Source organism: Pezoporus wallicus, unplaced genomic scaffold (assembly GCF_028554395.1).
Source record: "Pezoporus wallicus isolate ANWC-B61680 ecotype Strahan unplaced genomic scaffold, APGP_CSIRO_Pwel_v1 scaffold_11491, whole genome shotgun sequence".
Taxonomy (NCBI): domain Eukaryota; kingdom Metazoa; phylum Chordata; class Aves; order Psittaciformes; family Psittacidae; genus Pezoporus; species Pezoporus wallicus.
The window spans coordinates 11,123,563-11,148,568 of NW_026642649.1; the positions used below are offsets into that span (position 1 = coordinate 11,123,563).

A 25,006-nucleotide genomic window follows, 5' to 3' on the forward strand; every position below is an offset into this window, starting at 1 on the left:
AAGGCTGCCGGACCCCTTCGCAACCCCGGGCCCTCCGCCGCCCACTCCCCTAAGCGCCGCGGCGAGCAACGGCAGGCCTTGGGCGGGACGCCCCCAAGGTCGACGCCCGTAACCTTCAGAGAAGGGACGGGTGGCGGCTGCCGGGCCCCCGCGGGAGGCTGCGGCCCGCGCCCGCCTCTCCCCACACCCCGGGGCGGGGTCGCCAGGCACAAACCGCCCGGCCAGGGGCAGCGGGGCGGCAGCCGCACCTCAGCGGCAACCCCTTGGGGCTGGGGACAGCGGCGGGCGCGGGGTGGGACGCCCGCCCTCCCGACAGCTCCCGCCGCACCGGAACGCTCCCCCTGCAGCGGGCGGGGCGGGTTCGCCGGGCTCTCACCGCACCATCCCCCGGTGGAGAGGCGGCCTGTAACGGCCGTGGGGGACCCGTTCCTTCAGGCCCCGCGGTCCCCTCACCCGAGCGGCGGGCTGGAGCGGGAGCCCGCCTGTGTTCCAGCCGCCGCCTTTAGAGCGAGGCAGTGAGACAAACACGGTAGCTTCATGTCAGCTCCCCCTTCCCCGCAGTTAATCCCCGAGTAGATGAGGCATGTTCTGCCATGGTAAGGAGATGGGTTCCTGACGGCTATCGCTAGGTTTATAAACGCGTCTGTTTGTAGTGGCGAAAGCAGAACACGAGCTTCCCTGAGGGACAGGGGCAAGCTGAGGAAGTATTTATGAGTGTAAGAGGAATTCATCACTGGTGGAAGGGACACGAAGCACTGAAATTATTAGGGATTTTTTTAAAGTCACAGACCCCTCCATGCACGAGGGGTTTAGAGATGCCAAACAAAGCAGGGAGATAGAGTTCCTGTGTTAATAATTCAAATAAACACGATGCCCTAATAACTCACCTCTTACTGTTAAATCATTGACTTAAATGGGAGCTTTGCATAAACACAGTATGATTTGAACTCGTAAGCGATGAAACAGAACCAAAGCATAGCACAGAACTTGAGCGCTCAGTATGTGGGTTTATCAGGCTGTAACCATTTAGGAAACACACTAATTGTTTTGAGCTTTCCTCCTCACAATCAGGTTCACATCATGCAGCCATTGAGCTCTACTGGTGAAGCAGGTGAACTTTTCTGTACAAAACCCGTATTTTTTGTTCTCTGTGCTCAGTTTTCTGCAATTTTTCACATCTTGGACATTTAACCAATGTTTAGTCCATCTCCCTTTTGGATTTAGTTTTGTTTGCCTCACATGTCAGTATGAGCTAATCTTTGCATATTCCACAGAGCCTGAGAAACTTGATAGTAATAAAGGAGCAAACCAGATGCAGGTTGTTCTGATTAAAACACCAAAATGCATTAATTTACTTGAATAAATGTTGGGTACTGTTAAATGAAGGGAGAAAAAGAAAAGGGGGGGGCCAAGGGAAGCTGGTAATACTGAGTCAACAGAACAGTCACAAACATTTTGGATATTTCATGACAGGCTATGATTAGCTCTTCCATGAGACCTTGAAAATGTTGGAAGAGGCTTAGCATGACCCTGTACACATATTGATTCAGGAGCCTTCAAGGAATCCTGGCCCAGCTTCTGCAGCCCTTTGAGTATTCCTGGACTGTATTACTTCCTAATACATATTCCAGAACCTTTCCGCTGGAAGAGTGGCTGAGTCACAGTTAAAATGTCATTAATACTGTGGTCTGTGGCTGTTCAACATTTCCTGCTGCATGGAGAAGTCAAGAATGATTATCCCATCTTCAATGCCTCCATTCAACCGTGTACCAAAATCACCGCGTTTTAAAAATCATTAGTTGCAGAGAACGTGTCACTGGTGGTTGACACGTGGTCACTCCTTCCTCTCTCGTTCCCTTAATCTTTTCATCCTTGTCCCTTTCCTTCACATCATGTTGAAGGGAAGCTCCAATGAAGCTCCAATGATGAAGTCAACCAAGTCTTTGCATTGTTTTTAACAGCAGTTCAGTTCATGCCTAAGAAGTATCAAATATATTCTTGTTGTCGTTACAGTTCAGATCAGAAGCGCACCTCTGACACTAAGCTCTCAAGTGTCCTGATTTGCTCTGCTTTGACTTGCAGTGCAAAGTGGTCTTGGGACAGGCAAACTGGCTTTGTGTAGGGTGGGACAATGAGAGGCACTGCAGGAGTGCGCCTCGTGTGCTTCCACTGCTGATGGACATTCTGTCCATCACCAGACTAGAGCTAGTGCAAAACAAACATAATACATACAGTGTAATTGCCAGTGACTGCTTCACTCTATGGAAATGCCCCTTTTGCACTATGCTACTTGTTCATGGATGTGGCCTTTGTGGCCTTTGTTCATGGCTTTGTGGCCTTTTGATCTCCCTTTAGAGATATCTTGTTTAAGACAATGAATGTCATTGTATTTTGAACTCTGTCCTGTGGCCCAAGCTGCGTTCCATAATGCAACAGAGCACGGTTTATAGTATACCCCTCGGCCTCTGTTTGTCAAATGTCCACGGGCACCTTACCTTAGCCCGGTGGAAAAAAATGAGCTCTTTAACCCAAAGCTAACAGAAACATTTCCATGAAAGTGCATTACATGAATAATTCCTATTCAGTTGCTAGGAAGTGACCAGAGTGAGAGCATCTCTGTAGTTTTGGGGCGTAACTTTGGCTCTCTCAGTGTAAGAGAGCAACTGGTCAGAGGAGAGCAGGTGTTGCAGCTATTCCACATCACTGACTGCATAGGAACTCAGGGTTGAGCAGTCCAAGGCAGCAGCTGATGAATTGCTCACTGCTCTCTAGTGTTTAAATGCTAGAGAGTGCACCTAAACCCATATAAACAGTGTTGTAGAGATCTGCAGTGTAGCCCTAAGGATGTATGAAGTGATTGTCCTTTGTTGTGTATTAGTGTATGTGGCAATACAACTCTGCACATAAAATACTTGCAGAAAAAAATTACAAAGTGTAATTAAGCTGAGATGTAATTAATTGTGTGCTGGGAGTATTTGCATTATGCACAAGAAGACAACTAAGAAATCAATTGATATTGACAAGGATTTCATTTATTCTAAACAGATGTGGTATTTTAAAAAGTTGTACCTTGTAGAGTTTAACCTTTAAATATAAAAAGCAGATAAAGTTGGGATGGGAGATGGATGGGCAGTGGACTGGCCAAGATCAGAGCAGATTAGTGACACTGTGAGAGTATGTCACAGTTTAACACCAGCTGGCAGCTAAGCACCATGCAGCCCCTCACTTATAGTACCCCCACCTCCCAGTGGGATGGCGAAGAGACTTGGAAGAGGGTAAAACCTGTGGATTGAGATAAGAACAGTTTAGTAATTGAAATAAATATAACAACAATAATAACAGGAAAAAGAGACAGATGTGTAAAACTCAAGAAACACAAGTGATGCACAATACACTTGCTTACAACCTGCTGACTGATGCCCAGTCCATCCCCAGGCAGTGATCTATGGCTCCCAGCCAACTCCCCCCAGTCTATATACTGACCGTGAAGTTTTATGGTATAGAATATCCCTTTGCTTAGTTTGGGTCAGGTGTCCTGTCCATGCTCCCTCCAGGCTTGTTGTGCCCGTCCTCACTGGCAAAGCATGAGAGACTGAAAAGTCCTTGATCGGGGTAAGCACTACTGAGCATAACTAAAGCATCAGTGTGTTATCAGCATTATTCTCATACTAAATCTAAAACCACAGCTCTGTATCAGCTACTAGAAAGAAAATTAACTCTATCCCAGTCAAAACCAGGAGAACTAAAGATACAGTGGACATGTCAGACAAAACATGTTCAAATCTTCAGGAAAAACACTAATGTGCAATTTCCTTTCCCAGGGAACAAAAACCATTTGTTCCCTTTAGCACACGTTTTGTAGCACACAAGATATATCTGAAGCATGCTTTTAAATTAAAATGCTTTATTTTTTTTTAATTTAAATTAAATGCTTTAATTTTATCTTAGATGTCTGTTGAGATGAATGAACCGTGTTCTTTGGAAAATCACCTTATCATGTATAAAAAAATCTTCCTTCATTTTTCTGAGGGACAAAACAGAAAGGGAGCAAAACCACTTAGTGGTTCTTAAGGAAACCCTCCTATTTCAGCCCAGAATTGATTAGCACCTGGTGGGTCTGTGGGCCTTTGTGTTGTAAAGTATGGCTGAACTGAAATCAAAACAGGGGGGTGGGATTTCCTGGTATTATGGGCAATTTCTTCTCTTTTATGCTGGTGGCACAACTACTGGAATTTATTAGGTAATGGTTTAACAATGCATAAGGATGCATGAAATGTATTTGTGATTTAATGGACTTTATAGGTAGCAGGACTGAAGGAAAGAAAACATCCAGCTCAAACCCACCCCTCCACCCTCAACAAAAAAGTAAGGAAAGAGCTAGGAGCTTTCACCTGCCTCCAGTTTGTACTAGTTGTGAGAAATCACAAGTAGCAAGTGATGCATATGGTAAACTATGGCTTGGCTGATTATCAACATGTTCATGCTTCCCAGGTTTGTAATTCTGTGTGCTTTTGGATGAGTGGGTAAGGGATAGTCAGGTTTTAGGGACATACTACACTTGAGGTATATAACTGGCAAAGCCAAGGGCAGATGCAGTATGTAGCTCCCACCACACAACAGAGAGCAATGCCTGCCTTCAGAAGGTGATGCATATATTGGGGGGTTGAATCTCCATCTGAGTGTCCCTGTTTCTTTCCAAAAACTAGCAGAGGAATCTGATGTGACAAAGCTTATTTTGGTTCCTGCTGTTACGCAGTACAACTGCACATCCTAGGGGACAGCCTATAGGATTGGGATTCAGGTAATCCTAATTCCACTCTGTGCTGGCTGGGCTAGGGTTAATTTTCTTCTTAGTAACTGGTATAGGGCAATATTTTGGATTTGGTCTGAAAACAGTGTTGATAAGGCAGGGATGTTTTCGTTATTGCTGAGCAGTGCTTGCACAGAGTCAAGGCCTTCTCCGCTTCCCACATCACCAGTGAGCAGGCTGGGGGTGCGCAGGGAGTTGGGAGGGGACACAGCTGGGCCAGCTGACCCAAACTGACCAAAGGGGTGTCCCATACCATATGACATCATTTTTGGCAATAAAAAGTGGGGAAAGAAGAAGGAAGAGGGGGACATCAGAGTGAAGGTGTTTGTCTTCTCGCATAACCAGTACGCAGGACGGAGCCCTGCTCTCCTGGAGATGGCTGAGCACCTGCCTGACCATGGGAAGTGGTGAATCAATTCCTTGTTTTGCTTTGCTGGCGTGTGCAGCTTTTGCTTTGCCTTTAAAGTGTCTTTATCTGAACTCACCAATTTTCTCACTTTTACCTTTTTGCTTCTGTCCCCCATCCCACTAGCTGGGAAGGAGCGAGCTGCTGTGTAGTGCTTAGTTGCTGGCTGGGGTTAAACCACGACTTATTCTTACAGTGTCACTAACCTGCTCTGATCTTGGCAAGTCCACTGTCTGTCCATTTCCCAACACAACTTTCATCTGCTTTTTATATTTAAAGGTTAAGTTATACAAGGCAGGAATAGTCTGGCTGTCTTTATGCTTTCGCAGTACATACAACCTAGGGACTATTACTGTGGTATGCACAGATAAACATCATTATTCTCAAAATGAAGGAACCCAGTCCAGATTCTGAATACTGCAAATCCACACACACACACACACACAGGTTGTGTGGGCACTTGCTCCTACTACTGTTGCTCAATGCAAGGATATCTTAATCTGTCATCTGACAGAGGAGCTTCCCATCATCTGTGACTACCTCCAAACCTGTCACACATGTCCCCCTACACTTGCAAACAGATACATGCTCTGTAAAAACAAGATAGTGGGATTATTGTAATCAGCTATTGGGTAATGAGGTCCTTGCATTTGCTTAACTCTAATAGCTGTCCAAATGACATAATTCTCAGTGCTCCGTCTGAGTTAGACATGGTGCTTAGCACTCATAGCTTGCTTTGTGCCTATAGAGAAAGTGCAGTGATGTGACTTGAATAACAATGGATTCAAGAGTAATGATGAGTTTGCAGTCATTCATCTTGTCATTCAACAGAGCTAGGAGAAATTACATCATTCGAGTAGGTGACTAGGAATCTGGACATCTGAGATTTGAGAGTTACAGCACAGTTGATTTATGAGATATTAGAACCGATAAAAACATTATTAGGAACCTAGTTAAGGAATTACCAAAAGTCTAAAAATATACAGGCACTAAAACGTTTAATACAATGTTTATTATGTGTAATTATAGCAAGTCTTCATAGTTTAATTGGGTTTGGTTGTAAAAAATAAGACATGAAAAGCAGTATCAATTTGCTTAACCAATGCAGAGTGACATAAAATACATAGTTTTATGGAGTACCTGTCTGCATGGCACTGGTGTAACATCTCTAACTGACATTTGTTGGGATTGAGCTCCTTTATGGTATTGCCTTTCCTGAAAAATGTGTCCTTCCCACATACTGTTTTACTGAAATCAGTATTTGCCACTGAGTGCTGTTTCTCTATTTAGTCTGTGTGTTATATAACCCATACCCTGATGTGTATTCGATCAGAACACTTAAGGCTAACAATAATCTCTAAACCAGCATTGGTTTAAAATAGCTCACAGTAGACCTAAAGCCGTTTAATTATTCTGTCATGAAAATAACACAAAAAATACAGTAAAAAATATTTTACTAATCTTAGATGTATCTGTTACTTCTCTCACCTTTTCCTTTTAATCTCTTTTCTGCTTTCCATATCCTTCTTTTTCTGTTGCTCCTGTTTTCGTACTTTATATGGTTTCATACCTGCTTCATGGTTTTTACATGTCTTTTTACAGCTTTTCCTCTTGTGTTTCTCTAGTCTCTTTCCCTATCTCTTCCTTTCTTTCTTTGAAGATTTCCTTCTTCTGATGGAGACAAGCTATAGTGGAGTCAGGTGAATTGCAATTTGGTTTCTAGTTCTGTGGCCATGGTCACTTCCTCTCCCCGTATCTGTGTTTGCCAGTCTGGAAAAAGAAGATAATTTGGCCTCCATGCAGTTAGCTTTGACACATACTGGTGGAAAGCTCCGTGAAGCACAGCTCTGAAGTGATGGGGTTCATTGATTTCAGCTGACTGATGTCAGTAAAGAACATGAACAATCGTGCAATGCCTGATTTTAGTTTTAAAAATTATCAGAAAAGTCTTTAAAAGATGAGAGGTGTGGGATAAGCAACAAATGTTCAGTTATAAACACATTATAGTGTCCTATGAAACCTTGTAAAGGGAAACTGTGTGCATGTGAAGCCAGCCCTCCCATGTTCATTCATGTGGGTATTTAAATCATGGTTGCATGCCCCTAGTACCTTTGGGAAAAGACTTAGATAAGAATTACTTGGAGATTGTAATGCTCATGTCAAGCAGAAATCAAATGTTATCCATATCTTGACTGTGTTCTGAGAAAAAGATACCCCTGTCAGTGTCAATGCATTTCTTCATCCATGGCTGTTTGCTGTGAACCTAGCTTTTTGATGGTTGTCTATATAGCTTTCAGCTTTGAAGGATCTTAGTCGCTCTCAGTAAAGGAGTAGGAAATAGTCAAAGCCTGCAAGTGTTAAGTGCCTCAGGCTATACCGTAAGTTGTGAAGTAAAACTTGTTTAGTCTGTATGGCTACAATGAAAAAAAATGCAGATATCAGCATTCTGATGTTATTCTCAGGAACTAAATGTTTACAATCCATAACTGTGTACTTGATGTAGAGAGTGAAGATGACAAAAGATATTGTAGTATTTATGGGTTGTAAAGCCATAAACTACAGACTGTATCAGACTAAGTTGTGATTCATAAAAGCTAAGCAGCACTGGGTTAAGCCTACCTTAGAGGGAGGAGCACCTAGGATAGATACAGGACTTGTCTGAATGCTCACCATGTTTTATATTCACATTCCAGTTACATGCTTATTTTATAGCCCTGTCACTGCTGATCACTCTGAAATCCCATGGCACTTTGTGAAATAACCTAATATTACCTCTGATCTCCTGACCGGGTATCAATTCAGATAATCACAGCAACACCTCTTATGCATCCTGCAGTACTGACCAGAACCACTCGTGTTCACTGGCTGCCCCAGGCCCCAGTTCTGTATTTAGAGTTACTATGGGCTGTTATGTGGCTGCTGGTTTCTCTGATTAACAGTTCAGCTGAGGGATTCTGGAAAGATGCCATTCCAAGAAGGAGCTGGAAGCAGGCCGGTGAAGATACTGTTGGTGATTTATTTTGATTTTCATTCTTTAGATGAAATAACTTCAAGACTGGGTGTAAGATTCATAAAAAAAAAAAACAACACCCCCCCAAGAAACCAGGAACAAAAAAGTACACCAGTGTTGCACTGAATATGGAATTCCTGGAATCTTTTCCAAATTGCTATAATTGAAATATACCAACACTATACAAAGTTTTCCCTTGTTCTCTGTTAAGTCTAGAGTATCTTCACTGAAAGAGTTTGCTTGAATTCATGCAAGAATATGAATGGAAAATGTGTTGATCCTTTCTCAGAGAAACCAAGTACGATTCAATTAAATAAAAAAAGTCATCAGAAATAGAAGAACTATAAAATTACAAAATGTTATTTTCATATGAATCACAATGTTCCCAGGGCATGCATTGTGAAGTGTGTTACAGAGTCAGGAATTTAGCAAGAGGCAGAAAACGAAGACAAAAATAAGCAAAGCAGTAATAATAATGCAGTTTTTAAAAGGTCCCCTGAAGAAGCATACCTGCTAAAGCAGGGTTAAAACCCTTTAAAAGGGGATAAGATAACCTCCAATTATTTGAGAGTAAGAGAAGATTTTCTCTGAGAACAATTTATTTCTATTGTAACTGTGTGCATGAAAGCTTCTTTAAGCAGCAGTTTTTGCTGAACACAGATTAGGGTAGAGCAGGTGGGCATGCAGGATTCATGCAGTAATTCCTGTTTTCTTCTACACTGATGATAGTGCTTGGCCAGTTGTGTTTTTTTTTTCCATGAACTGAGCCAGTTCAACATCTGTGTATCTAATATGCCTGAGATGCTATAATTAGAACATTGTTAATTATTCATCACTCTTAACTCTTCTCTTGAGTGTGGTAATTTGATAGAACATTTCTGAATACTGGAACAACACCTTGATCCAAGGAGCTTTCTGACAGTGCTGAAGCTGCTGTTTCTCATGTATGATCTTAGCCAATGTTACAATTTTATGTAGGTATAGAGGCTACTATATGTCCTTGAATATTTTTCTTGTTATGAAAACCTGGCACTATCCTTATCCTGGAAAAATCATGCAAATTTGTCTAGCTAAATACATACATTTGAGCAAAATGGAAAAGATTATTCTGTGTTTAAAAATTAAAGTGAATTTTAGGCTTATCAGTCATGCTGAACTGCGATTGCTTAAAGCCCTCTGTTTGCAGAACAGCTGTTGTGCAGACAAAGCAAACAGTGGCACGTTCCCGTCCATTATTTTGGAAGTGCTCTCTTCAAGAGGGTCAGCAAATAATTTGCTTTTCTGCTTATTCAAGACATTGTCAAACCACTGGAGTCAGTATTAAGATCACAGATCAATTTATTTGATCACCTTCCATCTCCTTTATAAAAGCTGAAATACAAACATATTTAACTCTTTCAGCTGCACTGACTTTCCCTAAGTAATACACTTTATGCCTGTCTGTTTGGAGATGACTACTGCTTCTTGGCACATATCTTGCACTTCTCCTAGGATTCCTAGGTCCACATGTAGTTTTCTCTGTAATGTTAGTGAGGCCACTGGACTATTTCCTTTCTACTCAGGTACCTACACGCAAGTCCAAATTCATTTCTGTTACGTGTTTCAAGACTATTTCAGACACTGCAGCATGGCTGATGGCAGCTGGAAACAGAAAGTTTGCTGTGAGAGATCTTGAAATGCTGCCAAACAACGTTTATGTAGGAGACATGCTCTTCTTGCTGTAGATCTGGCATTCCCCCATGACCAGTTTTCAAGCTAGTGCCTGTACAAAGGTCTAGGATTAAACCTTGAACCTCACGCTGCCATTGTGCACAGATTCCTGTGTACAAGGAGACTAGCAACATGGTGACCAGGAAAATGCACAAATACAATGCAAATATTATAGATAGCTATAGACTCTCCCCATGCTTTCCACCCCTGAGTCAGATTAAAAGCTCCTTTATGGAATGTTTCCCTGTTTTGCTGAATGATTGTTGCTTTTGTACCCCAATTAAATTCAGTCCTTCTCCTTAGGACTCGGGTGTGGGAGAGCGTGGTCTACAGAGTGCTCACTCCTAAAAATTCTCTGAGTTGAGAGATGATCTTGCTGTGCTTATTGAGCTTCTCAATTTCAAACACTAGCTCTTGGGGACCAGTTTTGTGAGGGAGCAAGTCTACTGCCCTGTGCAGCACCTGTAGGTACTGTGGTGCAAGTGCTACAAGTAGGAGCTGTGGTCTCTTGTGGTGTGGATGGAGGTGGATGTAGAGGAGGGGCTGCGGTCCTCCTGTAGGGCTTCTGCTCTCTCATACTCCCAGCAGGAGGAAGATGCTATTAGCCCCCACTCACCATCCCTGCTTGGTGTATGCAAAGTGTATAGAGATTTCTCTCCTAGTTTGTCTCCCTGCCCCCCTGAAGTGCTGCTAGCTCAGAGGGGAAAATTCTCTGTGGCTGTCGTATCCTCTAGGTGAAGGAAGCACTTGGCAATGTTCCTTCTTGTGCTAAGGGGCAAAGCAGAGTGCAGGGGCACGTTGCAGGGGCTCAATTTCCTCTTAATAATCAGTCTGGAGTCTTGTCTTTCTCAGGCTGATGTATTAGGAATTTCACTCCAGGTTTATTCATGGTGGAATTAGTGGTTATGGATGCGCCATGTCCCAGCAAAAAAAAAGCGAACAAAACAAAACAAACAGCTTTCTTTGAGCCTCTGATTTTGTGTAAACCCAGAAAGATAGATATAAAATGTTGCTTCTCCTGGCCAGGTTCTCCTTCCTTGCCACCCCAATGAGAGAAAAAACCAAACCAAACAAAACCAAACCAAAGTTGCAGCTCTGCATGGAGGTTATCCTTCTTCAAAACCTTGGAACAGTTGGGGTTGAAAGAGACCTTCAAAGGTCATCATCTAGTCCCATTCCCTGCTCCCCCCCCAAAAAAACAGGGGCATTTTCCACTAGATCAGGCTCCTCAGAGCCCTGTACAGCCTGGCCTTGAATGTTTCAGGGATGGGGCATCTACCACCTCCTCAACCTGTTGCAGTGTTTCACACACTCACTGTAAAAAATTCTTATTTTTCATCCCTAATCAAAATTAGCTCTAATGAGCTCTAGGTGAATGTAGAAATCTGGATGCCTGAAACCCATGGCAAGGCCTTGGTGTTTATTAAGAATACAGATGAGATTGTGCACATGTAAAGAAAGCCTCATTGTTTAATAGGCTGAAGATCAGGCTGCATCTCAGTATTTAATAATGAGAATACTTGCCTATATAAAATCTCCCCACCCTTTTCTGTCAGAAGTCTTGCAAAAATTCGATACTTGTATGCAAAATTCAACCAAAACATTATTTTTTTTCCTACCTCCTCTTTTCAAGCCTAACACTTATGTCCTTCGCAAGTTTTGATATTTTTTCCTCCTCCAACATTTCTGGTTGCCGATGTAAATACATGCCATTATATTTAGAACATTTTGACATGTTTTTCAGGTGCTACCAATGACAGTTCTACCAATGCTTTAATGGAAAAGCTGCGTTTAAAATATCAGCAAAGACCATGGACTGAAACTCTGAAACTTGTCCATTTTTGCATGGTAAGAATTGCAGATTAGGTGAGAGAAGGATCTGCGGTGTTACAGCACCGGATTAAAAAAAAAAAAAATACAAAACAAGCAGCAAAATCTTTCCTGCATTATTTTAACACTTTAGAGGTTGCTTCTTGCATTATTTTAGCTTCAGGAGTTAGCTCCTATTGTCCAGTATTTCAGGTTATTTTCCATTCATTATGATTAGCACATTCATAGTATGTAAAGATAATTTCTTGCCCATAGGACTAGGAGAAAAGACTTTTTCAGAAACTGGTCAGAAACTTGCTATCTAGCCTCCCTCCTGCTGTGATATACCTTAAGTTATTCCATGCCTCTCACCCTTCCAGTAACTAATTCTATTTAAGAATCATCTCTGTAAAAAGCAGATTACACAACCACTGTGAGTTTAGGATAAAAGTCCCATTTGTTTCCATGCTTCTTTTCATTAATGCTGAACTAAAGCCTTACTCTGAAAACAATGTCCTGAGGCTGAACATAGTGAAAACTTTTCAGCAGTGAATGTTCTTTGTGAACTGAAGTGTGAAGTATGAGAAGTTTTCAGGCAAGAGCTAGAAGAGAAGCTGGGAGAGTTCGCTTGCTACTCAAGTTAGTATCTTCAGCTGGGACTTGCTCCCTGAGTCTAACCAAGTACAGCTACGGCACTTACTGATCTCTCCTTTTTACTCAGGCAGATTCCTCCTAAAATGAAAACCTAAGTAATTTCTTAGTTGACCTCTAGTATCATGGTGAAATTAGCTGGCATAGCTTGTGTTCGACTCAAAAGAAAAAGGAATGGAGAGCCACTCCCTGCTCCGAAGACCTCTGATACACAACTACTGCACAGTGTGGTCTTCGCAAATTCATTCAGTACTTCCACTTCAGAGCTAGCTAGAATCATAGGTCACCTCTATGTTTGACAAAAAGAAGTAAACAGTGTTTTGTTGTACTGGGCATGTGTGTTCTGTCTTGAAGTGATATTCTTCTTTGGCTAGTAATTTAAGGAGTCTTTCTCTGTCTTGTTTTCACAAATGTGCTAGGATAAGCCACGTCAGCCTGACAGCAATGCTCCAGATGGTCCATTGCTCTCTTGCATGGAGAAGATACAGAGGATGATAAATGGTAATGAGCTGTCAGATAACTCAAGAGTGTATTTTTTAATATAATATTCTAGGGAATCTCCCATCCTTCTCTATTGATAATGTTCTATACAAAGGGGTCAAATGTACAAACATAGAGGTGGATATGGCACAAGGGACTTGTGACTCATCTTTGGGCTAAGCCTTCAGGCTATAAATATCCTCAAAATCTGCGAATAAGCTCTACCCAGCACAGCCCTCATTAGGGTAAGAGTTGTCATTAATAACAAGAAGTCATGCAAGAGATACTGTTTCCTCATTACCTAAACCATACCCTTTAAAGCAGGGTAATACTGGTTCTACTTCTTGATCATTGCAGCCTGATTAAATAACATTTCCATTTTTTTGCAGCTAAACCTTTGTTTTCTGTGATGAACAGATTGGAATCTTTATCCAAACAAAAAGGGTAAGTTTGTTTATGAATAAAGGCAAATGAGCAAGCATGGCCTCAAGTCCAGTGAGGAATACCATCTCGATGGCTTGCCAACAATATTCTTGTTTAGCTTGGTGTATTACTCAGAAGGGGCACAACTGCGAATTTTGCTTTGCTGTTTATAGAGGAAGTTGCTAGTTGAAGGGAAGGCATGAATGCCTAGGTCCCAAAGCTACAGACAGAGGTGACTAATTTTCAGCAAACTACATGAAAATGCAAAGAGCAGAGCACCGATATATTGCCTGGTTGGACAGTTTTCAGAAGCTGAGCCAAGGAAAAGTTATTTTTGAAGCATCCCTGGTGTCTTTTCCCACGACCAAGTGAACTATCCCCATTTCCTTTCTTTGTGTGACAGAAGTTTTAGATATACAAGCCTTCTTTTGTTTGGTTGGTTGGATTTTTCATTCTCTCTTTCCTCTCCCCTCAGGCTTAATGCTCATGTTAGCCCCAGTGGGACTACCTGCTACATAACATCAAACATGTTTTATGTAGAAGTTCAGCTGGAGATGGATGGAAAGGTGGTGGATGTGAAGTTAGCTCACCTTGGAGATGCTCCTGTGGTAAAGTTCATTTTCTCTGTCTCACACCTCCCTGTAGTTTCACACTTGGTCTCCAATGCAAAAATACTTACATTCTCACACTTTGGTGTTATTAACATACAGTAAATAACAGGGTCTGAAAATATTTTCCTGCCAAGGTGTAGTGCGATATATATTCCCAATGAATGTCTTGGAACTGTTACCAGAGATTCTGGGATGTTTTTTCTGCCTTCTTTAGGAGTATGTGCATTCCTGCTACCAGGATGTTGTTCTTGCAAAATTTCCATCAAAACATTGGCAAAATGTCACTCTGCAGTTCACATTCCATGTTCTGTAGTTGTTCGTCCATCAGATGTAAGATCCTTCAGATCAAAGAAATAACAAGCTGTTGGGGGGGGGGCAGGGAGCAGAAAGTCTGATTTTTATCAGTAAGTATCCAAATTGTGACATTCATTTGGAGTTAATTTAGTCCCAGTTTTTCAGTTGCAGTAGGCCCAGGAATTTCAAGTTGTTTTTCTTCACCAGCACGGGGCTGTTGATCAGTGAGTGCTGGGTGATATTATTAGGATGGGAATGCATATTCAGACTTTTAGTAATGTCAATAAAAGGAAAACTGGCAAAGATGATTTTTTTTTTTTTCCCCCATGGAAGAATTTAACAACAAGCTGTTAGCTTTATCCTGTCAGTTTTATCCTCTTCCACAGAGCCTTTGTCCTTCTAATTATTATATTAATATTGTGTTTTATTTATTTTAATGTTAGTCTGGTTTTTGTTGTTTTTTGTTTTTTACTTTTTTTAAGCCAACCATTCAGCTAATTAACAGTAATGGGCAAGGAACAATCTTATGGTTACCAGTGAAATGCCTTTAAGAGATGTTTCACAAAGGATGGTAAGAAACAAGAAACTCCTCTCTCTTATTCCTGTAGGTTTGCGATGACATGGCACAGCATCTAAGGTAAAGAATCATGTACAGAGTCTCTTGTTGAATTGAAAGGAATTCCTAGTCAAGCTGGAAAGGGTCATGGAAGAGCCAAGTGACTTGTTTAGGTTTCTGTCTGGAAAGGATTTGTCTCAGTGTGAAAGTCCAGGCAGGCTTATTTGGGTTCTCTGCTGATCCGCATTGCAGCCACACCTGCACAGAAGGGGAAGGTATGTCTTCCTGAGTACAGATCTCTGTAACTGCAGCACTAGAGAGTTTAGTAAGGCTTGAAAAATCCATTTAAGCGGGTAAGTAAATACTTGGTGGCTTGGTCCAAGCAGAGCTCCAGGCTGTCACAGCTAGTCAGAAGCTGCAGGAATTCTGGATTATTGAGCAATCTGAACCATTCCTTCACAAACTTAAGCAAGCCACTTGTCCCTTGTTCTTCTTTTTGGATTGATGTATCTACCAATTGTATTTAACATCTGTCTTTCTCAGTGCACTGAAATGCAGTATTAATACAATCCTTGATAGTTTGATGAAAAGAACAACGTACAAGTGGATTGTATTAAGGAAGTGTTACTATTTGACCAGCTTTATTGAAACATCGGGAAAAGTGCTTTGCAGCTGATGAGCTGTCAAATTTGTGTATCATGCAAATTTATTGCTTTCAGTAGTGCATGTTTAACCAGTGTTGGCTGTAATTATATTCGCAACAGAACCAAGGATTTGTATTTCCTGTTGTCTTCTAAGAAATTTAAAAGGAGTACTGCTACTGTAAGATCTGATAAGGAGGAGGCCTACATCACTCTAACATAGTGCTTTTTCTAGCAAGTTAGATATAAAAGAGCACCTCCCATATGAAGGCAGGCTGAGAAAATTGGGGCTGTTTAGCTTGGAGAAGAGAAGCTGCATGGAGACCTCAGCAGCCTTCCAATATCTGAAGGGGGCTTACAAGGATGCTGGAGAGGGACTCTTCATTAGGGACTGTAGTGATAGGACAAGGGGCAATGGGTTTAAACTTAAACAGGGGAAAGTTCAGGTTAGATAAAAGGAAGAAGTTCTTCCCTGTGAGGGTGCTGAGGCGCTGGCACAGGTTGCCCAGAGAAGCTGTGGCTGCCCCATTCCTGGCAGTGTTCAAGACCAGGTTGGACGGGGCTTGGAGCAACCTGGTCTAATGGAAGGTGTCCCTGCCCATGGCAGGGTGCTGGAACTAAATGATCTGAAAGTCCTTTCCAACCCAAACCATTCTGTGATTATCCATTTCATTTACTAGCATGACAGCAGTTTTTTCTTTTTGGTAGGATGAAGAACTATGATGCCTTTGGAAAGATTCTAGAAGAGCTGTCAAATATGTATCAAATTCCAGGAGACAGGTTGCAATTAGTTTTTACTTGAAAACTTACAATCCATACCCTAGCTATTGTTTACTTACAGAAATAATACTTTGTGTTCTTTCTCTCCCAGTGAAATGAAAGCTAAGGGATACCATGCTTTGCAGGCCCTTGAAAGAGATCTCTATTCAATGTCTCTTCTGCACAGGTAACTTGAAGTCTCCCTCTTTCTACCCTTCCCTCCACCCCTTCATTTCACTAAAAACCAAATTAACTGATCTAATTATAGAGAAGCGTGTTGAAGGTTAATGAGTTTTCTTGCACTGGAAAGCCTGAAGCTTTTCTGCAGTTTGTCAACCAGGCACGCCAAACAAGACCATCTACTGAACTCATGTGCTTTATCTGGGAGACTTGTTAGAGCAGAGCTTGGGTGTGTGTGTGCATGTGACCACCCACGGGAGCAAACAGCGCACCTGAAAATCAGCAGTCACATTTGGATCTCCCTGTGGCAGACGTAAAATATCCCTTTTGGGGTCCTGCTGTTTGAGCATCAAAACTTAGGTTTTAGATGAGGAGTAGTGGATGCTACCTTTTCTTCTATCCTTCCTTTTCTCATTTCTCCTTTCAAAGGGTAGAATTACAGACAGATGGGGAACAGATTTTCCTAAACCTTCTGGTAGTTGTACGATGATTTTCATTCTTTTAAGAGTAACAGTTGAGGGCAGTGTTTTCCTTCTGGATTTTTGAAGCATCCTTTCTGATATCTTGCCCTCAGCAAGCATTTTGTAACTTGAAACACACCCTTGATTTATTTTTGTACAGTGTTCCTTTATGAAGCATACTAACTGTGTGAATAAATATACTATATCCTTGCTGATCACTGATATCTCAGTAAATATTATTTATGCGTTGAACAGATTATTCATCCATCTATGATGTAAGTTAATGCACTGCAGAGTTTTAATACACAGCCATATAATTGTATGGCTGTATATTCAGCTGTATGGTCACATTTGTGCTTAGAGATTGGTTTTGTTGGAGTTAAATTATGCAGTTTATTTCCTCACTCTTTGCTCGACCTGCCACTCCAATGTTTTTGTTCCACTTCATTTCTGCTAAATAGCACATTAAATTGCAACATGAAACAGCTCAGATACAGGGGTGAAACTGGAAGCCCAAGTCTTAGGAGTAAAGCATGAATGGAATTACGGTGTTTTGGAAGCTGTCATAACAAATGAAGACACAATCTACTTCCAAGAAAGCACTGTCTCCCTTTGATTAAGGGTGCAAATTATCCTTTACATGAGCCGAGCAAGCACTGCAACTCAGGAAACACTAATCAAGATGTGTTTTGAACTAGATCAGAGGATGTAAACAGAGTCATAGAAGTACTTCATGGAAAAGTAGGACACCTGGTGCCAAGAGCTGGAGGTGATTTTTTTTTTCTTTTTCTGAATTCAAAGAATTGTAATAAAAACTCCTACTATTTTTACTTGATCTTTTGTTTTGTTGCTTATCTTTGTTTACAGTAAAGATTCATCATGATAAAACATGCTGTAGGGATTTATCTTGTCTGTATTCTCACATGGTGTGCAGACATACAGAAGGAAACAATACAGAAAAGCTAGGTGGTTTATCACTTCCTACAATACTGACTTTGCAGCAGCCTAAAAACAAAGGTAGTAATATTCTGAGGTGATGTGGGAAACCACAGTTTGGGAGTAACCATGAGATGACAGCAGTGGTAGCTGAGAAAATCCTCATGTTGCATAAATGGCAAATACAGTCAGTTGATAAGGATTTTTTGGCTCATCTACACTGTCAGAAGCAAGCTTTAATGCTTTCTAGTTCATAAAAGTAATTTTAATACATGCTACCACTATCCTGTTGCACAGCTTGATGTTAAGTGTCCTTTATACAAGTATTACAACTTTCCCTTCTCTTTCCAGCTAGACACTGAAAGCTCTAGTTTAGCTAGTATATTTTAGGCTGAACAACAGGTTATTGTACAAGAAATAAAAATTGATTCTAATCTTTTCAAAGATATCTGATGACTGTTTAACTGTTAAATCCTGACATATACTGTATTTTGAGCATATACTGTAATTAGAGGTGTACACTTACGAGGAATCCCCTTCTGCCCACCTATACTGTTCCTGTTCTGTTCCCCTTTGTGCAAGATGCCTTGTAGTGACCTGTGTAGTAACTATTTTTTTTATTCCTCAGGAACACCTATGAACATTGAATTTTATATTTCTCCTTATCAAATTTTGGAAGAAGAACTAAATCCTGGTAAGGCTAGAAAAGCAGAAATAACTCGTGATAATTTTTTCAGTGCTGTTTCATTAAGTTCATTAATTAAACTCAGAAATAAGACTTAAAACTCTAGTTTAGCAGAATGATTTATGTGACGCACTTCAGCATGATTATAACGTACATCAGGAAACTACTTTCCCATTTCTTGGCTTTTGACCCAAACTGAAGTAAGAGTGATATCAAACAAAGTAACTGCCTAGCCAGAATGAAAATGGTGGTTGTTTGATCTATTTCATGGCATATTCCAAAAGCAGCTATTGCTTTTGCATTTTTGGTATGGTCTGTGAAGCATTCTCCTTGCTGCCCAAGCCAATGAGGCTCTCAACTGGACCCGACTTTTAAAAGACCTTCCGATTGCATGTTTTGTATGCACAGGTTTAATCTACACTGACACAAGGAAAATAATGCAGTTCTCTTTCTCCCTCAGGTTCCCAGGTATGTGGAACAAAGACAGCTGTAACTGTTGAAGGCACAGATACGCTCCACAAACTTTCTCTTTCTCCACTGCTTGCAGATTCTCAAGGCGGAGAGGATGGGTGAGGCTCTGGACACTTCTCAATACAGAAATGGATTTACAAGTCATCAGCGCTAACCTCAGCATAACTTACATTTAGCCTGTGCTAAAACAGGAAGCTCTGTTCTATTGATGATGTTATGCTCCCCAGCTACACCAGCTATAACCTTTGGCTTTTACGTATTTCCCAAATGGAATATAAAGTTATTGTGTTTGTATTTAGCTGTGTCAATTACATTGAACTATGGATTTATTCATAGATTTGAAGCCAGAAGATATATAGAGAGAAATTGAACCTTAACTATACAAAACAGTTTGTCATCCCACCATCGGTACTGACACCTGATCTCTATACTTCAGTGTCAGTCCTTCTCCAAAATATCGCTATAGAAGATTTATAGCTAACAGCCTTGTGCACTGTTCCTCAGTTTCCCATGGCTCACTTTTCCTTTCTTCCAGTCTTTACATTAACCTTGTTTTACAATGTTAAAGGTTGTAGCTGCATATATATATAGCGAAACTTTTCTCAAGACAGAAAGTATGGAATGTAGTAAACTGCAAAGGGACCTGATAGTGGCCTTGCACTACAAGACCTTGCATGTCAATTTTTGTATCAAGCTTTTATTCTTTTTCTTTTCCCTCAGCAACCCTGTTTTTTTGCCACTGACTGATGAACTCAGCATGGATTTGCCAGCTTTCTTTGTGTTGAAGTTTCACCAGCCTATTCCTATGTCCTTATCCAGTATTGAAATGATACAGAGGCTGACAGGCATGTTCTAATTGTTTTTAAGACTAAGTAACCAAGTAATTGTTTTTAAGACTAAGACTTTTCTGTGACTATGCACTGCCTATTCACCTTTTATTTCCCTGTGTGAATGTTGTAAGAAGGAAAACTGATTTCTGGGGCAGAACTTGTTCTGTTCTATCAGCTCAAGTGTAACATTCTAGCAACCAGTGCAAAAGAAGAAGAAAAGTATCACAAATTACAGGCAAAGCTGTTAAACACTCTACCTCAAATGTCCATTAGCAAAAAAGGGGGTAAGAAAGGAGATGGATGTTTTGATCTTTTCAAAATATTGGGTTTGTTTTTAATATAGGCTTTCATGTGCAGTCATAACCTAAATGCTAATTTAAAAAAATCACCTGGTTTCAGGAATTCAGATTACTGGCTTGAAACTAGCTCCTCTGTATGAACTGATTGTTCAGTCTACCCTTAAAGAGAAAGGCAGTGAAGATGTGTCTACATACAAATCCCATTTCTTTGTGGTGAGTATAGTGTTTGACACATACTTTGCACTTGTGCAAGATACATACTGAACTGTATTTCCCCATAAGCAAGCAGTGCAGACTTCCCAGAATCCCAATAGTATTTAAGTGCTCCTTAGGAAATAGTTCAAATTATTTATGAAACAGTGGTAGCCCCTTTCAAGTAAGTGAGCTTCTCATCCTCATTAATGAAACACTGCATGCATGGCTGTTGAAGTCATACTAATTTGTCTGTCTGTAACCCAAATACTTACTCTTGTAAAAATTGCTCAGAACTTTACCATTAATGCCTTAAAAAGAAGGAAACTTATTGACTGGTGTAAGAAGCAAGTCTCAAGATGGTGCTTACCTAGACTTTTGAAGGTCTTTATCATGCTGCATGTCACGCTGCATATCATGCTGTTTTAACAAAAAAAGATTTATTGATTAGGTAACACTGAGAATACTGATTCCTTTTAAAGGGACTGGCAGGAGGAGAAGTGTAAAGTGTTATAACAGCGATGTCAATTACAGTCTAGAGCCATGATGGTTTAACTATAGATGGCTTCCCTTTTAATAACTAAATACTTAATTTAGGCTGCATTAGTTGTAGAGATAAAAACTTACAATAGAAAATGGTGGCTTTCTGCCAGATTTAACGTACAGGGCAGCTAAAGGTCAAGCTTCAATGATCTACTTTTTTTGCTAAGAAACATTAATTTTACAATTAATGGCAACAAAAGATAAGGACACTTCTTTCTCTTCTACTAACAGTGGTAGCAGAGCCCATTGCCTACATAGTTCCTGGACTTTGAGTTGGTGGTAGTAGCAAGCTTACACCATGCTAAAATGAGATGTAGCAAAGCTTTCGTCTATAAAGCCCTTAAGACAAACTTTTAATTTCCATTAGACACACACAAAAAGCTCTGTAATTTCAGCAACCCCCTAAAATATTAGTACTTGCTAGAAGATTGCTTCACTTCTGAGTTTAAAGGTTTTACTTCTAAGAATAAATTACTAAATTTCTAACCTCAAAAGGAATATAGTGGAAACCCTTTTGCTCCATGAACACACAAAGAAAAACTGTTCTACTCTGCTTTTCAGCTTTTCTTAATGTAGACCCTGCTAATTAACTGCCCTGCCCTGTTCTTAAGGTGACAGTTGCCACTTGGCATCCAGAAATAGGTAACAATACCATATCGCGCTTCTAATTTTGTCAGAGAATCACTGTTGACATGGACAGGTGGCAAATTTTTCTTACTATCTCCTCTCCTCCTCTCCACACGAATCATCAGGAGATCTAATCAGGAGATTCTAATCAAACAAGCTTCTCTAAAGAAAGCCGTAGTGATGTCAAGCAGCACTACTATGATATTCTTTTGAGGGATTTTGGTTGTTAACGTTTCTATAGCCTACAAGGTTCTTAAGAGTATTTGGTAGAATAGGTGGCCCTTGAAGTCCTGACTGCTTGGCTCTGGGTATATTCACTTAATTTGGATGCATTTGGGAGGGAGAGATCATCTCATTTTGCTTCCTCTAAGGATTATATTTCTACTGAAATGCAAAGACATGATGGACATGCTAGCAACATGTCTTCCAAAATTATTTGTTGTCAGATCATGCAGGTGCCTGATATCATCAAGCTTTAAACTTTGTTTCCAGTGCTTGAAATATCACCATATTTGTTGTTCAGTCTCTTCCAGATTGCCCAAAGCACTGCTACTTCATAAACAATGGCTCAGAAAAATCAGATTTAGGAGGTGCCTTGGTCAGTAAAATCCCATTTAGCCATCCCCAGAGTGTGCCTGGTGTAATAGAGATTCTTCGACATCAAGTGGCATATAACAGTCTTATTAGCAGCTGTGTCTCTGATAAGCATATAAATGAAGGTAAATTACATGGTTGGAAGTAATGGCAGAGTATTAGAGAAAAACTAGCTTCTAAGCTGGGTGTTAACAGATTTACTGCTCCCTTGCCAAAGCTATCACTACTGGTATTTTAAATGATAAAAAAATCCTTAATTCTAGAATTACATTCTGTATATGTGTGTCTATATATATAATAATAATATATATATTATATATGTATTAATCCTTTAGGCCTGACACTTCTTATAAGCATAAACTAAGTTGACAAAGTAATGAATTACATTCTACTGTATCAGTATTTTTTTAATTCTGGCATGTGATGCAGCTGTAAGAGTCAATGGATATCACTAAATAGCGGATTTATTTCTAGATGGTACAGAACTGCTTTACTTTGAAGTGGCACCACACAAGAACACCAGCTTTTCTGTCTTTTTCCCTCATCCCGTGAATGAGAATTTAGCCTCTGGTATGTGTGGAATAATTGATACTGTCCTCATTACTGGGCTGACAAAGGGATTTGATTCTATCCAGGCTCTTGCTTCTCAGTTGCAAGAACATTCTAAGAGCTACTCTCGATGGTGTGCAAACCATGAAAACATAAGGAGCACTTGTATATAAACTGCTTGCTGAACTGTTCAGTATTTGGCATAGAACTGAAAGTAAACACAACTAATCAAGTCCTCTTCTGCCTTGGCCTGCAGTTAATTCATAAATTGTAACTTGTGTTATTTTTAAGTATACTGGGAAAAAAAAACCCAAGTGTTATGCAAGAGCATTGCTGCAAGCCCCATCTCATTGACTTCAGTCCTTCCTCTAGTGAAGCATCAGAATGAAAGGCTTGTTTTTCATGTTTATAAAACTGTTTATTTTGAATTGCTTACATTCTACTCTTTTTTAGTGACAATTGATGTTATAACCTCCAGAGAAATCCAATGTCACCTTCATTTAAATCCTCAAGACCCAACTCTCAATTCTAGTGATGACTTTATAACAAGAGCTGTGAAGCGGTAAGCAGCTTTATTTCCCAACACATGGAGCGAACAAACCTCAGGTGTCCATTTTAATGGAAAGATCTTGTGTGTTCACAAGGCCATAAGCTCAGCAACCAGACAACTTCACTCTAATAAGAAGTTACAATAGTGAGAATAAGTTACTTCGGTGTCTTAAGTATCTCTTTCAAAAACTTTAAACATGAATAGTGATGGAAAGTGTTTCTTTCAAGCAGAAAGCAGATGGGGCAGGGAAATACTTTTGAATGAAAAGTTCTACCTTTCATAAAGATGCTTTTTTCATTTGTAAACATGCTTTTCTCAAGACTTGAGCTGATGACAGTCTCATGACTGGTATAACTTAAGAATAGCATGGAAAGGGATCTTCCCATATCTCACACCAATCAGTGCTTCCTTTCAGAAAGGGAGGAGTATACAGCGTATCTACAACAGTGTGTCTTGCTTGCTTTCGGAAGCAAATTCTGAAACAAATTCTGAGAGGCAAGTTGCTGTGATTTAGGAATATACTCTAGAGAAAGGACTGACAGCGCTAATTAATTTAGCATAAGCCAGTCTACAACTAGTGTCTATTTGATGACAGCAAGATCAATGCAGGCTGGATTTTTAACCTGTTTTAAAACTAGATATTATTCCCAGAACCAGGTAATGCTATTGTTAGGGTGGAGAAAAAAACTCTAGTATAGATAGTGTTTTAGAGAAGATATGCTCTATACTGGTTTTATACAAAACATGAAAGTTACAATTATAAAACTCAGCAAGAATTACTGTATTTCAATATTATTAGTTTAGCTTTTCGTTAAAAGCACCCTTATGACTTTATTTTCACCAAATCCTCCTTGCTTTTCCTATCAAAGCTGCTTTACACCCCTAAGCTCAAAGATCCAGCGTTCGATTTCACTGTGTTAACATGTTTCCGCTATAGCACATGTAGTTAAACTGTATTTACTAGTAGGTTGTACAAAGCAAAAAGATGCAAGGAGGTAGTGGCTGGTTTTTCACCACAGGTATCATTCAGATGTCAGCCACAGTCTAAAAAAAGAAGTAAGCTGAAGGATGGATAAAGTCTGTAATAGTGACTAATCTTTTATTTCCTCTTTCAGTTGCATGTCAGTCCCAGTTGTCATGAGAGCTATTTTCAGGAATGCTGCCAAGGTGAAAGCTGCCAGCGAAATACAAGATGTGAAAGCAGACATGAAACAGAAACCTGAACCACCATGTGAGCAAGTTACACATTCTGATAGTCCCGAAGACAGTCTTTCTGTGGCTGGTCAGCAAGATTTGGTAGTGACGGATAAGCCAAGTATTACAGACAGCGCAAAAGAAAATCCCTCCACAGCCAAACTGGAAACTCTGGGTGATAACACAGAAAAAAGTAACCCCACAGTAAGTACAGAAGCTTTGTGTGGAGCAGAGGAAAGTAATTCCACAGCTAGTACAGAAGCTGTTATGATAGATAAGAAAAACACACAATCTATTGTTTGATAATCAAACAAGAAAGAAGTATTTTCCGTTGTGTAGATTGCTTTTGCAGAAACTTGGCAAGCTCACTGTCTACTTAGTGATTTGTGAATGGAGTTTCCTCTTTGCACACTGTTAAATACACACAAGTAACGCTCTTGAATTTGCATGTTTAAACTTCCAAATTTGGAAAGTCTAACACTGCTCTAGTAACCTTTATTTTTGTCTGCACCATATTCTACCACAGTACAGAAGATATTTCTGTGTAACATATGTGATATAGGGTATAACATGACACATGCACCTCTGGGAAAGCAACTTTATCCATGTCAGCATTATGCTAAATAAATGGAGAAAATGAATGAACAGTTTTGCATGTATGTAATCTATGCAGATAGAGACTCCTAATTGCAGTTGTTTTCCCCTAATGCAGAAGTGGTACTGAATGACAGCCAA

General features: G+C 40.3%; 1 protein-coding gene across 1 annotated transcript; it reads left to right on the forward strand.

Annotated features, from left to right (window-relative positions):
* Window positions 1–477: 477 nt before the first annotated feature.
* On the forward strand, window positions 478–24,574 carry LOC130611131 (mediator of RNA polymerase II transcription subunit 1-like). The gene is made up of 16 exons (XM_057431560.1): window positions 478–596; window positions 11,681–11,784; window positions 12,816–12,897; window positions 13,266–13,320; window positions 13,775–13,907; window positions 16,110–16,181; window positions 16,273–16,347; window positions 17,500–17,570; window positions 18,366–18,431; window positions 18,883–18,991; window positions 19,614–19,738; window positions 20,123–20,235; window positions 21,908–22,103; window positions 22,453–22,548; window positions 22,981–23,089; window positions 24,193–24,574. Exons 5-16 carry the CDS (start codon window positions 13,897–13,899, stop codon window positions 24,572–24,574), a joined length of 1,425 nt encoding a protein of 474 aa, XP_057287543.1. The 5' UTR covers window positions 478–596; window positions 11,681–11,784; window positions 12,816–12,897; window positions 13,266–13,320; window positions 13,775–13,896.
* Window positions 24,575–25,006: the final 432 nt, after the last annotated feature.